The 17,322-nt window shown below is 39.8% G+C and overlaps 1 protein-coding gene across 3 annotated transcripts in view; it reads left to right on the top strand.

Moving 5' to 3' along the window:
• The first annotated feature begins 116 nt into the window (after positions 1-116).
• Positions 117-17,322, top strand: part of rab11fip3 (RAB11 family interacting protein 3 (class II)) — a 42,001-nt gene continuing 24,795 nt past the window's right edge. For 2 of the 3 annotated variants that reach the window (XM_042507423.1, XM_042507422.1), the window contains exons 1-2: positions 117-2,887; positions 12,284-12,377. In XM_042507423.1, coding sequence (XP_042363357.1) covers positions 1,289-2,887; positions 12,284-12,377 — 1,693 coding nt within the window. In that variant the 5' untranslated portion in view covers positions 117-1,288. The remainder of the gene's footprint in view (positions 2,888-12,283; positions 12,378-17,322) is intronic. The other variant, XM_042507424.1, reaches the window with a different exon arrangement.

Below are 17,322 nucleotides of genomic sequence, written 5' to 3'. Positions count from 1 at the left end.
CTACTGCTATGAAATCAGTGATACTGCGGGGTGTTTTGTACGCTTGCGTGAAACGTCAGTGGTGTGTATGCGGCTGGAGGAGGAGGAGGAGGAGGAGGATGGGACACTGCTGATGCTGATGCGAGAGCTTTCGGTGTCTGTGATCAACATCGGTGGACTGACTGCCTAATGATGGAGCTTTTTGGTCTCATTTTACAGCCCTTTTGTTTCGTTATTGGCTCCGACGCGGGGCGCTGTGACTCGTGTGTGTTTTGAGACGAGGATAACGGAAGAATTTGAGGAGGAAACAACGGTTTCGTCTCGTCACTCGTCTGGCCTGTCTTGTCACTGACACAGGTGGATTGCCGCTGGAAAACGGCATCGAAATGAAGACATAATCTCGGACTGTCACAGAGGGGACACTCTTTGTAGTCACCTCTCAAATCGTGGAATACCAACGCTATTATTTGGTTTGATTTAATCGGGAGAGGTAGGAATAGGACTGTCTGTCGTGTTAGCTCGCTAATAGGCTAATTTCGCTAGCTAGTCAGTTAGCAGCTTCTCTGGCCAATGGCACGGAAGAAGTGGGATGCTCGAAGGAGGAGTTTACGTTAGTTGCTAGCATAAATTCATTTGAAGGTTTTACTGTCGCTTTTATATTCAGTACCCCTCCTTGTATTTAGATATTTCACATTATGGCTTTTCCGTTTTCAGCTTTGTTTCCTCGCTGTACTTTTGGCTCCTCCGCAGATTAGCTTGCGATGGATAAGGTTGGATAATCGGCTAAGAAAGCTAATGTTGACAAACACAGGTGATTTAACGCGTTAATTTGTATTGTTTCAAATTGGCTCCCGAGCAGACGTTGTTGTCAGTTAATATCCGAGGCTTTATCGCGGTGGTTTGCCAGCTTTCAAGCCGAAGTGAAGCATGTTGGCGTCGGATGTGCAACATTTGGCAACAACCAGGAGTGGACCTGCCATGACAGAAAGGCACACAGTAGGTCAAAACACATTAACATTAGTAACGTACGGCTGAGAAATTAGCATGAATGTTGAATTTAGGTAACACTCTCACTGTTTCTAAGCCTACCCACCGTCTGAAAACTAGTCTGCGTTACACTGTTATTTTTAAAAACACAACACCTGCCTGCATATTTACGCTTCAGAGGTGGACAATGTCTGCAGGACACTTTCACATGTCACTGGAGATGTGCAAAGCCATTTAAAAACATGGCATCGAGGATCTTGACGACAGCAGTGAGATAATACAGCAGCTTTCTCAAGTTTGTAAAGTGGATCAGTCAGTATAAATGGAGCCGACAGTTGTGTCTGGCCCTTTGGGGCACACACAGTGGGAGTCAGAACAGCCATTTCCTGTCGGGTTTCACAAACTGGATTCAGACAATGGAGGTGTGCTCTGTCAAAACAATGGTGGCCAGACAGGTTTCAGGAAAGGCGATGAGGATGATACATCCCAGCAAAATGATGATGAGAACATTTACCAGGATAAGCCAGTAGAGCTGGACAACCTCATAAATATCTCTAATTTTTCTTGTGGAGATTTGCAGTTTAAAGGGGATCAGTCAACTATTTCCAAAGCTTCTCTCCATATAGAGGAACTGTCCTTCACAGAAAAAACTGATGGAACAGATGAACTGAGTGACTGCACTTTGTCGTGGCTATTTTCTCCCAAACTTACCGATGTGGTTGGGAAAAGCCCTGCCAATGAGGAACTGACACAGGAGGCCCTACTTGAGAGCTCAGATGCCTTCACTAGTCAGGCTGAGCTAATAAGCCTCAGTGAACCTGTCTCCCCGTTGAAGATTTCCGAGCAAAATTACGAGACCGACACAAGTGATCCATTTTTGTTGGTAGATCTCCTCTCAGATGAACATCCCTCCGAGTCCTCAGGTGAGTTGAACCCACATGGTGTCAGTGAGGAGCTGGTAGACCTGTCACAAGAGGAGCAGGCAGGTCTCCCTCCCTCACAGAGCAGAGAGACTTTGTCAGCTGAAACCGGAGACAAAGGTTTATTCCCCGATCAAGTGACTGTAACCTGGAGCACTACCCTCCAAGGTTTACCTGAGAACTGCCTCCCGCATAACCACGTCAGCACGCCAGTGGAGTGTTTTGAAGGATCTGTGCCTTTGTTGGATTTAGATGTTCCAGATTGCAGTGTGAGCCTGTGCCCTGCCAGTCCTCCCTCTGTTATCTGCACAGGTGTACCATTAGATTTATCAACAGAGGAGTCGGAGGGGGAACATGTGGGAGCTGCTGTAATTAGAAATGTGACTTCAGAGCAACAAGGTGAGAATGACTCACTCGCTCTGGGTTTGTCAGCTGAAGCTTCATCACTGACAGTGCCTGTGGAAGATGCCCGCATCCAGGATGATTTCACCAGTGAGAGTTCCTCTGGGGAAATTGAGTCTAAGGATTTGATGGATGACATTATTTGTTCTGAAGCCAAAAATCAGGGGAATGAGGCAATGGCTTTGGATCTGTGCTTGACTGCTGACGAGGTCCACGACAAGGAAACGTGGGACTTGAAACCTCAGGAGGATCCGAGTGTTCCTGATCCCACACCTGAACAGAGGGAAGAGGAGAGGTTGGCGGAAAGTAACCAGCTCGAAGGATCAGATTGTCATGAAGCGGCCTCGTTCGATTTTTCAGTTCAGGACTTACAAACTTCTTCTCCTGAGGCCGGATGGACTAGTGAGCAAACTGTGGAGACAATTTCCCTCTCTAAGATGGTGGTAGATGACTCACTGCCAATGGTCTCGGCTGTGAATACGAGGGAGGAAGATGTCTCCCCACTAAAAGCTGTGTTCGATGCTTTAGACCAAGATGGAGATGGCTTCGTTCGCATTGAGGAGTTTATGGAGTTTGCTGCTGCCTATGGGGCCGATCAGGTGAGGAGCCTTATTTTTCTGTTGATGTCCTTGTTTGCAGCTTGCAGCTGCTGGGTAATGCATGCTGAGCGAAGTTCTGTGTAAAACCATATAAAGCTCCATATACCTAAATGATTTAGTATTGATTTTCCGCTGAACCTCGGAAAGCTTCCTGCAAAAAGCCTGCTTAACTCAATCAACTGAAATGCATCTGGCTGATGTCGCTTTGCTATCTAAATTGTGGCGCAATTTTTACCTGCAGCATGTTGTTTCTGAAACTGCTCCCTGATTATGATTTGACATTTCAAAAAGGCTGCATTTGGTGCATGTTTTCCTGACATACAATGAAGCAGAGGTAACTTGAGCCCTGCTTCAGTGTGTTTCCTACAAAGCAGCTCCTGGGTGTAATAGATTTGGCTAATGCCACAGCATGTTATTAAAACCATGCCTGGATTAGTTTATCATCTATATTTGGTGTGTGTTCAAGAGCCAGGATTTAGGTTATCATCCAGATAAGCCTGTCAAGCATATTGGCTGTAATGAGTTTCTCTCCAGCCCGGCACTGCTCCATATGTCAAATGACAAAACATTTATGGGCCAATTTGCATATTCTGTGGTTTTGGGATAATCTCTTGTGAAATGGCTGATGCGCCTCACTCCACCCATGACCCTCATCCATGTCTTGCTTTTTGGCCTTTTGTGAAAATAGTTTCACATTAACTTACAAGTTGAGAGACAAGAAACAACTCCTTAAAATGAAAATGACTAAATAATAAGGTGTCACATAATGATTTAACATTTCAAATACAAATTGATAGTTGGTGAGTCAGCATTTTAACAGTTAAATAAATTGTCATTGCTTTTTCCTTGTGTTAAGTTATTGACTAAACCAGGGTTCCCCGCCGATCCTTTAAAAGTCACGGAATTCATTCAATTAAAAATAAGGACTTAATTGGTATTAAAATGTCTTAAATCCGTTTTTTTTAAAGTCAGACATGGGAATAAGAATTTGAGTTGGGTTTTTTTTTCTGACATATTGTAAAATTTCAAAATAAATGGTAACATCTAATTAAAACAAAAAAAATCCTTCTTCTTAAACTTGTCATTGTGGGAATTAAGGCAGTGGAATCCCTCATGTAGAGTGAAAAAAACCAAAACTGGCAATAAAACTCGCCAGATCTAACTTTTTCACTGGACGGGGATGTTTTATGTTACGACAGACATTTCAAAGATTAATTTGTCTCTGTAATCTTATGCAAAAAAATGTTGGTTCGTGTTTTTTTGTCTTCAGCTATGGTTATTGTGAATTGGTCTTAAATTTCATTCCAACTGGCAGCAGGAAAAGTCTTAAAAAGTATTAACTCTAACTTGCCTTAAGCTGTTGTAACCCTGAACTAAAATATTATTACCCAGATCCTTTGAGCATGGTAGGCTTAGGTGTCGGCCTCCTCTTAAACTGAAAGTTAAACCCAAGGTCTATATTTAAGTCACACACACACACAGAGTAAAAATGACGTCAGTTTCTTTTCCTGTCAGGCGTGCTCGTCTGTAAGCCTGACTGTCTTAATGTTTACAAATCAGACTAAGCTTCAGCAAGAGATCACACCATTTGCAAATAACAGTAAAAAGGGCGGATGCAAATGATGATGTAATCTAACCGGTAGCAGAAATGAACACACAAAACTGTCTGGTGTGCCCTGATGAGCATATATGAGATATTTTGTATTTGCACACATTTCTCAACTCTTTATTGGTCTCATAAAGCAACAAGAATAGTGTAGTGTCTCTTTTCAAAGGAGAACACCAATATGTTATATTTCTGCTCTAAGAAAGTTTAATCAATATTTTTGAACATGAGCTTTTCTCTCCCAAAGTCCAAAACCAGAGCTGTAAGTCACAAACTTGTGATGTCATCAAGTAAATGGTCTGGAGCTGCTCCATAGACAAGAAATGGAAGACTGATATTGTGGACAGTGTTTTGGACAGTGTTAGACTATGGGTGTAACGTATGATTTGTTATAAAAAAAAAAAAAAAAAGATGTTGTTCCCCTTAAAAAAAAAAAAAATGTCACGTCTTGTTTGTAAATGTTGATTTTAGATACAGGGTTGATTTGGGCTACATATTTAATGTAGAATAATTTTATTGTGGTACATTTTAATTATTGTATTATTATTGTTATCAGCATCCAAAGAGAATTTTGGGCAGCCAACAATAAAAGAGACCCATCAAAAACATGTCATATGCACCAATCTCAAAAAGCAAACAAACAAAAACATAAAAGATTGCATTCAATTATTATTTATTCAATTATAAAATGTCATTTCAAATAGTTGACAAGCCAAGATTTAAATTGTTTGCTTGTTTGTTGTTTTTCACTAAAAAAGGACGTGTCCTATCTGCGGTGCAATTTAAAAAAAACTTTTTTTTTTGTGCTGTTTTTAAGAGCTTTAATCATTTTTTGATGATTATCAGGATTATATCATGAATCAAAGTTATTGGAGCCAGAATAATCATGACATGAAATGTCCCATGCTTAGCTTAGAATTTGTTAACCATCTTAATTTAAAGTCTTTTTGATAAACTTTGCACAAGGCTTTTGGTTAAGGATGGGAACTTGTTGGTACTCTACACACAGAGTGTGACTCTGGCTCACTAATGCTTGTTAATCCCTTCTCTCCCAGTTCAAAGCGCCTCTGTTGCCCCTGATCTGTCCTGTGTCTAGCCGTAGGTATCTGTGGCTCCCCAGGCAGGGAATTTTGAAGGATTAAGAGTAAAATGTATTTTCCTGAGTCAGAGGGACTACATGGTTTGGGTGCCAAACCACCAACTGCCCATGACCTTGTTTTGTGGGACAGAGGAGTAGAGCTTTTGTCAAGTTAGTTTAATATATATATATATATATATATATATATATATATATATAATATACACTGTATATATTTATTTTCTCAGTCTCTCAATGCATTAAAACACCGAAACATCAGAAAAGGCTTCTTCAGACTAAATGCATTAAAACACCGAAACGTGGAATTGTACAACCATAACAAAAGCTAGCTCAAACAATATGTATTATATTGAGCTTTGGCATGTCTTGAATGCAACATGGTGTAAATACATTGTACATCTCATATTGTTGGCCCAAGAGAGTTCAAGACATGCTAAGTGGATGGTGAAGTCACACGAAGTTCTTGCAAGTTGTGTTATTCTAAAATATTTGAGTTTTTAATATATATATTTCATGAATGTTCTGGTTGTATTTTAGTAGAGACACTACTGAGAAATAAGTATATCTGATCATTATAAGCTTACTAAAATAATAAAGTTTAAGGTGGCCCATGGCTTTTGCACATTGCTGTGAATCCGCTTCACCTGTTGGTTTTCCGGGCAGTGCTAAAATGCGAGACATTTACATGACACTGTGAGTTGATTTTATTTCAAAGGTGTGGTCCGATTTACTGTTATTCCAAGCTGTTTGGTTTCTGGTGGAGTTCTCCCACTGCACTTCCCAGCTATCTAGATTCCAGCAGTTTCCTTTGAATCGCTGATTCTTAAAGGTTTTCCTTGGACCGCTAAACCAGATTGTGCAGATTGATTACTTGGGTCTTTGTGTTTCAGATATCGGGTTTGCAAGAGCTAATTTGCGCCCTTACGGCAATCTCCTCTCAGATTTCTGTCCTTTCGTGATTGTAGAGAGAGACAGAGGCTTTGGCGTGTTTGCCTTTTTCATTTTCAATAAGTAAGCATGCAGGAGACTGACTTATCTTCAGAATTTGTGGAATGTTATATAATGCATGTAACCTTTTAGAGGATTTGGCATTCATTAGCTGAACTCAAAGACCAGTGGGAAAGTCGGGTCTGATCTAACAAGGCTGGCATCCATGCAGAGTGCTGATTGTTTCTTTGCTGAGGTAGCAAATGGTTCCCTCTTCTCATATCAACTTGGAATACATGTGTGCTTTTAATATTTGAATAAGCTTTGCCCTGATATGTCCCTTTATTTAAGTCATCTGGAGCTAAAGGTGGTTTGAATAACTTCCATGCCTGACTGGCTCAGATTAGGAAAACTTTGTCATGGACCACAATGGTAAAACAAGTATTTTAGCAGTGTGGTTGAAAAAGCCACAAAGCAGGTCATACTTATTCATAAGGACATCCATAAATAACACTTTCAAACTATAAAAAAGTGTAAATTGCTTGTAGGGATGTAAGCCAAGAAGTGGTGTTAAGGGCTATGCTCAGCATGTCACAGGAATTATTTCTCAGTGTGATAAACTGTTTGATTTAGTTGTTATTTCTTATTGCTTCTACAAGAGTGATGGATAATTCTCTTTTGTGGCGAGCCTGAATCCAGCAGGCATTCTTCAAGATTTTACATTTATACTATTATACTTCTGTTGAGGTCTCGGAGCAGGCATTGCATGTGTATTATTCTGTACCACTTTGCAAATATCCCAGCAACCTGTCAGACACAGCAGGAAGGTATTCACAAGGTATTTGCATGCGCGTCCGCCTGGTGCTTGTATGCGAAGCATGCAAATGTCTCCTCCAGTATTATTCCAGGATATGATAGTGCACATGTGCCTACACACACGTACTGCGTTGTGTGTGGTTTCAATATGAGCATCATGTTGTGATGATATAATCTATTGTATATCAAATTTAAAATATATTTTAACAGCAAACATGTATTTCAGGAATCTCTCATTTTTTTGTGTCAGCCTGCCACTGTCCTCGTCTTCTGCAGTTGTTGCTGCTGCACCGTCTTCTTCTTCTGGTTAAAGTGCATTACTGCCTTCCTCTATGGATGTATGGGTGGTTTATTTATACCGAGGATTTATGGAAATTTTTTGATATTGATACTTTTCTCACTATTGAGGAAAATTATATTAAGATAATTATCGTTATTATTCTAGCCCTGTATCTGTGTTTCCATATATGTGCGATCACAGGCCCCTGAATTGAACTGAATCGAATTTGTATCTAGGCAGACATTCGGATATCAGCGAATAAACCCCAAATCTCTAAATATTGTATCATTATGAAGTTTGTGATTTACACCCCTACTTACCATTAGAGGGATGATTTGCTCTGGTTAACGCTGACCTACAGTTATGCGTGGAGATATCGCTCTATCTTTTGATGAATACAATACAATATGTAATTTTACAATATGTAAAATGTCCTGATGGCATGTGCCAAATCTGAGAACTCAGTTATTGAAAAAATTGCACCACTCACTGGTTTCACTCGCTGGTTTTGACCCTAATTCTGGACAAAAGCAAAACTGAACTGCATTGTGGTCGTGTCTCTTGTCAGTCGACACTCCCAACCCCACTTTGGCCAGCCTCCCTCCCCTCACCCGCTGCTTTTATGTACTGCCCCTCTAATCCACAATGGAATGTCCCATGCCCTGAAACGTCCCCTCTCTTGAGTTCACTTTTGCGTGTGTGTGTGTGTGTTAATATTTTACATCCTAAGATCATTCTGCCTTTATTTTTCATCATCTTTTCCCTGCCCGCTGGGCTTATGATCGTGGTTATCATAGTTTTGTTTAGGAACTATTGTGAAATCCCCTCCAGGAAAGACTCTCATCAAAGGGTATTCTTCTCCATGGGGTTATGCACAACAGCGGTCTGTGTGGAGGCGGTCAGGCGTGCCCCGGCACTGATTAGACACAAATAGAGGAAACAGAAAAACCACAGTGCCTTCATCGCTCCGCTAAGCTGACAGAGTTGCCTTTGAGTTTAGTTTTTATCTGCCTTACCTTTGTTGCCAAGGGCTGCCTGTGCCTGTTAAATGTATTAATGCAAATTATTACATAATACAGTATATTATACAGTTTTAATGATAATACCTTGAATAACATTTTTTTAAAAACAGTGGACTTTTAAAATAAGCATTAAATGTTAAAAAAAAGTGGAAAAAAGTGAAAAAAAAACAACAAACAAAATAAATATGTATTAAGATAAATACTTATTCAGGAAATACCATTATAAAATTGTTTTTAAAAAGCAATTTTAAAGTGTTTCAACTTGCATAACAATAGCATAACTAGTTCACCAAAAACAACAAATATTTCAATTCCACTTAAATTCAACTGGTAGTGTAGCAGCTTTAGCTGAACATGAAAAAAACATCAGTTTCTACTTATCAGAGTAGCAGAATTACAATAAAACCTGAATATCTGCTGCAAATCATGCTTTCTGACAGCAGATGTAAACAAAGGATCGAGTGGAGCCCGTGTTAAAAATAACAGATCCCGACTGATTTAAAAAGTGCGTTGATTGGGCCCACTACTGATCCCTCCTATCCAATTGGGACGTCCCTTGAACTTACTCGGCAAAGGTGTTTCTGTATCCCATTCATCTCTTTTCCAAACAAGGCAAAAATCACCTCAAAAGATTATTGAATGTTGCCTTTTCCGTACAGCTTTATCTAATGTGATACTCCAAAGTGTGCATAAAAATACTTTTATGGAAACACTGCTAGTTATTGCAACAGCTTTAAATTGGGGCCCTGTTTGACAGTTTAACAGCCGTGGAGAGGTGTTTCTGGGATTTTGGGGCCAATATACAACTGAACTGAAATCGCATTTACCTCTACTTTTTAGGTTAGACCCAGGAATAGCCAACAGGCTCTGCTCACAAGACCTGAGGGGCCTGGCACTGCTGTACAGTACAGGCTTAACAGCTCTGATGTAGGCCATGGATTGCTTCCACATTATAGTAGCTTTAGAGTGCTCTGGTTGCTTTGACTGTCACAGTGGTTCATCCAGTCATTTGTTATTGTAGTACACTGCCCCACTCTCTTACTGCAATAATGTGTATTATAATAATTCAGCGCTTCTTCTAACAGTTATGTAAAATGTCATCAGGACCACAGACACTCTGTTAATTCCCCAATCACACTTCAGTTTTCTCACTTCACCCTGCAGGGGTGTTTCTGAATAGTCACATGGAACAAAACTTTTTCTATAAACCGTTGTGAAACGGAAAAGCTGTGTTCTAACGCCCACCGCTGACCTCAGCCACAACGTTCTTTTGACAAGTTCAGCCCTTTTTAAAGACCCTGTTCCCTCACCAACCTTTCTTCAGCCTGAAGTACATAGCAAATCTACTGTATGGAAAGGTTTAGGATACCAGAAGTTGGATGCTAAACTTAACACTGCAGTGTTAACCACCACTCTGTTAGATCAGCCACTCCCCCTGCTCTCTCTAAGTACAGCTGGGCTTAATTCACCAAACCCAGATCATAAGCCACAGGGGTTGTTGGAGTCAGTTTATTAGGAGTTTCAGCCTTCTCAGCCTCCTGAGTCACAGCTCAGCGTTGCTAAGCAGATCAGCTTGTTTTTATGTGAAACCGATATTAAAAAAAAAAAAAAGCGCAGCAGAGAGAGGCCTCACACAGAAAGAAAGTCTCGCTGAAATGACCATGTTCGCATCGTGAGCTCACTTTCTCGAGGAATAAGTGAGCTAAAACCACAGAAACCTCGCCCCGGCATACTCTCAGGCTCTTTCCCAGCTAATTTTGTCGGTGATACACGCCTCAAATTATACTGTAATAATGGGTTAGTGTGATTTTTTTTTTTTTGATTTTTTTCTCAATGGATGACATTTGACTTAGTCTACTATTTGTATGAATAGATTTGATTGCTTGGCACCACCAATAATTTTGCAGATACAGGCACATATCTGGGTCCCAGGTTAGGTCTTTGGGAACCAGATAATAAAATTGTAAGTATTAACTGGAGCAACTGGAATCTGAACAGGGAAGGCTCAGATCTGAGAGGCTTTCACTACACATACACTGGGGGTCAGTTTTCAATCTAAAAAGATTGTTGATCCAAGATGTTCTGGTTTTTTATGCTCTTAGGTCCTGTAGTTACTGAAGCACACATCCGCCTGTTGCCAGGTTACTGAATGTAGAAATATACAGTATGTAGGTGCTCTTACATAACCCATCTAACAGCTGAGTACAGCAAAGTTGCTCTGCACAGAGGGCTATATTGCTTCATATTTTGTACATACATACATTTTAATATATATGCATCTAGAATTAGATAAGATAATGTAAGAATAATATAACATCTTATGTAAGAAATATTCTGTAAGTTTTTATTACTGATAGGTTCAGTGTGTAGGATTTAGGGGGATATTTTGGCAGAAATGATATATTATGTAAGTAGTAGTAGTGTATAATCACTAGGGGTGGACAATATGACTCTAAAGAAATATCACAATATTTCAGGGTATTTTTGTGATATTCTTGATGATATGACAAATCACTGAAAAATGTTTTGTCATTAATTTCAAGAACATACAATTGCAACAAAAAAAATCATAGTTTTAGATTTCAGATATAAAGATTGCCTTCAAATTTTAAGTGCGCTTTCAGTCACGCTTGTTGCTATGCGTTTAAAGGCATGGCAACATTATGTCAACAGATTGGAATATTGGCATAATCATGATATGATTTTATTTAAAAAATAGAACACTATTATCATGAACGATATGATATGACACACCTCTAATAATAAAACCTGAAAGTAATCGTTGTGTTTTCATTTCCTTAGAATGAACCGTCAGTCCTCGTGAATGGAAATCACCATGACACTAAAGTACCACAAAACAGACAAACCAAACACATGAATGGCTCCAGATAGGGCCATTTATGTTTTCATGGCAGCCACCATAGTTTGCCATCCCTCTGCAATGAGAGCATCAGAAAAACACCAACTTTTTAAACATAAAACTGTTTTTATTCAGTGATTTCACCAGTTTAAGTCAATGGGTCTATTTGTTGGGAGAGACCTCTGGGTATATTCAGCTAATATACCCAGGAATCTTAACCAGGGTTAGAAGCCACTAAATCCCCTTAAATCTTACAAGTGGGACCTTTTAAAAGGTGTGTGTATGCTAGTAACTCCTTGTCATATGCAAAGAGAATAAAGACTTTACCCTTTGTGCGCTTTAAAATCCTGGTAAACTCGCCATTGCCCTTTATTGGAGTCCAATAAAGTCAGAAACACTTGACATCTGCAAAAGCTGATTTTCTTCAAGAGGTCAGAAGTTGTTTTTATTGGTGACTTTTTGCTCCCGTAATCAAAATGTTTGGAGTGCATGTGATTCTGCAGAAAAAATTGTCATGTTAGTGAAATGACCTGAAGAAAGAGTGCTCAGTAGTTTTATGTTGTTATATTCACATAAACCACTGGCTTGTTCTTCTGCATGTGCTTTTTCCGTTGCAGTCAGTATGCAAACACTGAAGCCGAGTCATTTTCCAAGTTCATATTACATAATTTATGACATAATCTTGAAGCATCTAGGCAGAACAAATGACAGGGTTATGGGAAAGGGATTTTCCTCTGTTGCCATAATGAAATTAGTTTTGAATTTTGTGTCACTTTTATTTTTCAGGTGAAGGATCTGACCAAGTTTTTGGATCCCAGTGGACTGGGAGTGATCAGCTTTGAAGACTTCCACCGTGGGATCTCTGCGATCAGCAATGGAGGTGAGTCATAAAATGCGAGTTTTGTTTTCAAGACCTGCTATGTCAGCTACTAAGTAACAGGATTTCCCTTTCAGCTCTTTATCTAGTGTTCCCTTTTTGTGGACCCAATTGGCCTGTTGTGTAAGACCCTGGGGGTTCTGCATTTAATGATCTGTAAATCCTACCAACTAAAAATATTCACACATAGAAATGCCTCGATTTTGTCATGTGTAATTAATGCAGTAAGCTTTTATTAGACATGGTTATATCTGCATCACAAATCAAAGAACCGTGATGCGTAGAGAACTCCATCCTCTACGATCTGATGCTGGTGTTTTATCCGCCTCAAGTGCTCCATGTGCACTAACTCCTTGTGGCTAACCTGCCGTTAACCTGATTCTGCTGTCAGAAAAAAGATTCAAACGTCATTCTCGCACCTACATTTAGTCCTCAGCATCTGGCTCCATCTCTCTGCACCCCCCCCCCCCACCCCCCCGGCGTCAAATATTGTTGTCGACACAGTTTGTTCGTATCCGTCGCTCAGCTGAATGAGGGATTTTAAAAAGGAAAGGCAAAAGACTGACCCCAATTCTTTCTAACTGGACTCAAAATGCTGTTATTCTTTCCACTTTGCTGCCCTACTGTTCCACATTATACGCTTTAAAAAACTGCCGTAAGTTTGACTGTGAAGGTCGACTCATACATTTTATTCTCCTCCTAAAATGGGAACCATTCATGGGCCTGTTTTGTCACCATTTTAACTTAGCAGTAAATCTTATCTTATTTAAATCTTGAACTGATTTAAATTTTGAGCTTTAATTTTGAGTTTCAAGATTCTAGCAGTTAATGAAGTGTACATGACGGATTAATGCTGCATTCATATGTGAGGTCCCATTTTCCAGGTTAGAAAGTTATTCTTCCAACTGCAGTGTCTTCATGACTTTCAAGCTGTAATGTGGAAACATGGTTACTACGAAGTGCATGTGTTTTATTTGATTGCTCAGAGCGTTAAACGTCCCAGTGAAAATTCATGTCGCTATCCAAGTGTGATGAAACTAAATCTTATTATTACCAAGTGATTTCGTATCATACTTTCGCCGTAATAGTACATTCCCTAAAACTACTGATGTATTTCTTTATTCTCACCATCAGTCAAACATTTACTTTCCTTCGGCAAGTTGGCAAGTTGTGTGCCAGAACTTTCACTGTTTCTCCAAGTTGTTGTTGCCGACTTAAGGAGGCGTTCACGAGAATTTTCCTAGTTAGGAATTCATTTTTCAGATAATTCCAACACCACATGAATACACTATTTGACGCCCCGAAGTGACATCATCACCAAGAGTTTCAGCCCTTCGGCAGTTTACGCACGCTGACTGTGTTGACACAACGCACGCTGACTGTGGTGATGTCGCTGCGATAGTGCGCTTCTTGCCTCAGTCCAACCCAGCCTATCGACTGGAAGCACTCTTTCTCAAGGCTTTCTGGGTCGTACAGCTCTGGTTACTCTGAGCATTAATAAGTCATGCACTGGAAAGCATGAGATACACAGACACATGGGCTTATTGGCGAGGTTTCAGGGTGGGAGCGGCAGAACGATGGGGTTTGTGCAGAGAGTCCTGTTCACCTAAATTATTCACTGTCCTCTCTATGCCCTGGCCTCTCTGTTTCACTCATGTGTCACTAGTTGCAAACCTGTCTTATAAAGTCGAATTACAAAGGCATACCTGTGTTGGCACATATTGACAAAACACAAGCTGTGCTTTTCTAGATACTGCAAATAGGGCTGTTGCAGTGAGGGAGTTTTCCCTGCTGTGACTGAGTGTGGCTCAACATGGCGATATGCAGTATTACCGCCATTTTTATTTTTGTTGTTATTGCAAAATACTTCACTTATTCAGATTTTGGTGCTCTGTAAATAAGCTGTATTGTTAGGCCATCATTAGGTATATTGTTGCTTTTTTCTTTTTTTTTTTTGACAAAGATGACAGTTTTAAAACAAATTAAATACTTTTTCATTGATAAATGCAGAACACAAAAGGGTAATGAGGCACAGTAAGAGGCGCAGCATTTTTTCCAGCTAAGAGGCTTTGGTTGCATGCGGTAACTATTATACAGTATGTCCGAAATATTTGCGGAAGGAAAACTGTAGGCACGAGGTAGAGGAGTTGCCCTTGATGAATGGAAGACTGAAGCACATAGGCAGAGACAGACCCGCCAGTCTATAACCCCTTCTACACCGCCTGTTTAAGTGGGAATATCGCGCTGTCATGCAGCCTCGCTGTTCTGAATAAAAGGTACAATCATTCAATGGGGGGGGGTCAAGAGTTGTTGGGTTGCTGAACCGGCAATGGAGATAGTAACAGCGCTGAATCAAGGTCTATGTAAACGTGACAGCCAGCAGGACGGGTGTGATGGTGTGATGACGTGTTACGCATGCGACCCACCACAGGAGAGAAATGCAAAGACATTTGGCATTTGTGTCCTGCCCCTTCTCTGCTGTGATGATTAGCTAAAATGGGACAGTGACAAACAGCTGCAATGTTTTACCCAAAATTGAATATTTTTCAACTCTCCACAACCAGAATATAACAGCAAATGCACAGTGCTCAGCGCAGAATAGATGCTCAATGTCTCATGACGCTGCTGACGTTCGTTGCTAAGTGTAAATATGCTGCGCTCCCATAAAAAAAAAAAAACAAGGAAAACGTGATTAAAGCCCCTGCGGTTTTCTTGTCAATAGCCCAGTATTGCAACATTGTAGTTATCATGACAACCCTAACTGCAAAGACAAATAACTGGCTCGATAGAGCTGTGATGAACGTCTCTCATGCATTAATTGTAGCAGTGTCATTGGTGGCTTTTTTGGTGAACTCACATATCATGTAACCAAGACGTCATGGGTCAGAATCCAACCAGGGCTGGTTGTTCCATGTCCCCGTTACTCACTGTCCCGTCTTTACTGCCTCTGCTCTGTGTTTTTCATTGTAATCAACAATGAGGAGAATGAATCAGACACTTTCCCAGTTGTGTGTGAAGATCAGACATTTCCTGAAACTTCCCAGGTCACTCACACGCCGCTGACAGAATTCCACTGTGCTTGTAAAGGTGGAGTCCAGTTTTTTAGATCTATGTCGTTTTCTCTACTAAATTTATTAACCCTCTCCGCCGTAATCCAAAACCTGCTCTTCCAGCTCCAATTTTCTAGTTTCAATATAAACCTTCATTTATTGCACCCCACCTTCTTTTTGTATTTCATTTCTGCACTAATTCACTATTTCTGCATTACTGGCAGAGATACCTTTTTTAATAAAAACAGACCTGCAGGCTGTGGAAATGCCTTGTCCCCTGCAATGGCTGTGGCATGTCTGGAACAATAAAAGTTGGTCCAGAAAATATCTGTGTCCTCTGATTTTTTTGACCTCACGCCAAGTCACTGCAGGTGTGTTGCTCAAACAGAAGCCAGCTTCTCCTGCACAGCCCCACTCAGTGCAGACTCATTTCACTGAAACGCCCGGCAATGTGTACAAGTCTCGAAGAGCAACGGCTTACATAAGACCAGGGGGCACAAAAACCCTTGGGTCTACTGGCAGCTTTCAAGAACACTGTTTGTGTTCTATTCTCTCAGTAGGGTGCTATTCACAGCTCTGTTTACTAGATACAGGAGCCACAGTGGCTCCATCTAGTTTGTGTGTCTCAGGTTACAGCAGTTGTCTGTAAGTGCTCTCAACAGAGGCCTGTATTGACGAATTTGAACTGGATATGGGTTGTTTCTTGTCCTTTTCTATTGTTTTATTTTGCACATACTCTTAAATGACATTCTATAGCCCTTGAAATGTAAGTGTAAGAGTTACATAATGTCCACTGTCACATCACGGTTAGATTGCTGACTGTAAATATGCCAGAGTAGGGCAGCTAGGACACACGCTTTTAAATGTGCTGATTGCGCACCTGAGCAAACACATTATAGGCAGAAATATCTGCTTGTGAAACACAGATATTTACCATTAATCTGTTAAGAGCGCAGTCACATTTTTTTCTTTTGCATGTACAGCGGTGGAAGACTTTATCTGACCAAACATGACAGCATGAACTTAATGTCCTTTAGAAAATGAAAATGCAGTTCTCAGAATGTTTTGCTCTCCCTATCTAGATCATATTTGAATTTTAAATTAAGTTATCCAATTTACATTTTGATAAAATAGTGCTGATAAAATTGCCCTGTTTCATGGTTGAAAATAAGCTCAAGTTGATTTGGATTAGACATTAAAAATTGCACAAAAACCCTAGTATTAAATTAATTCCTAAAACATTCAGCGATAATGAAATTAGATTAAACAGTGAATGTATGGTATATTATTATTACACTGCATCAGGCATGGCATATAATTCTGAAATTAAATTCACATTCCTACAGTAGCATGCACTAGTTTTTAGTAAAATTAAGAGAGACTGTTTTATTGAGCTGCTTTTATCACATCATAGATGTTCTTTATGAGTTTGTCAGATATTTAAATGAACATTTTAATGCTGTTAACCAGAGAGCGGTGCAGGAATGAAGTAATATCTAAGGTTGCTGTCTCGTAATCTTGTGATTTTTCAGAAAAAAACACAACAAACAAGCTCCTGGAAATTTAATTGTGTTCACGATGCAAATGCATATTTGATCATAAAAATGCATCTGAATTGTCAAGCGTGAAAATGTTGATTGATGGGTTTCGATTTTTAGTCATGTTTTAACATAATAAGAAGAAAAATGAATCTGTATAACTATGGATTTACAGTTGATTAGTACTACTTGATTTGATTTATTTCAAACATATATAAAGAAACAAGAATAGGAAATGATATGAATAGCAAACAATAAGCAAATTCTCAATGTACAACTTTCTTATAAACAACATAAATAAACAATGAGGAGGAAAAAATAGGCCTATACACTTAAATGATCCTACGCCTTCTCCATAAC

The sequence above is a fragment of the Plectropomus leopardus genome, chromosome 19, assembly GCF_008729295.1.
Source record: "Plectropomus leopardus isolate mb chromosome 19, YSFRI_Pleo_2.0, whole genome shotgun sequence".
Classification (NCBI taxonomy): Eukaryota; Metazoa; Chordata; class Actinopteri; order Perciformes; family Serranidae; genus Plectropomus; species Plectropomus leopardus.
The sequence above is the reverse complement of the archived record's forward strand: the minus strand, read 5'-3'. Positions and strand labels throughout refer to the sequence as shown.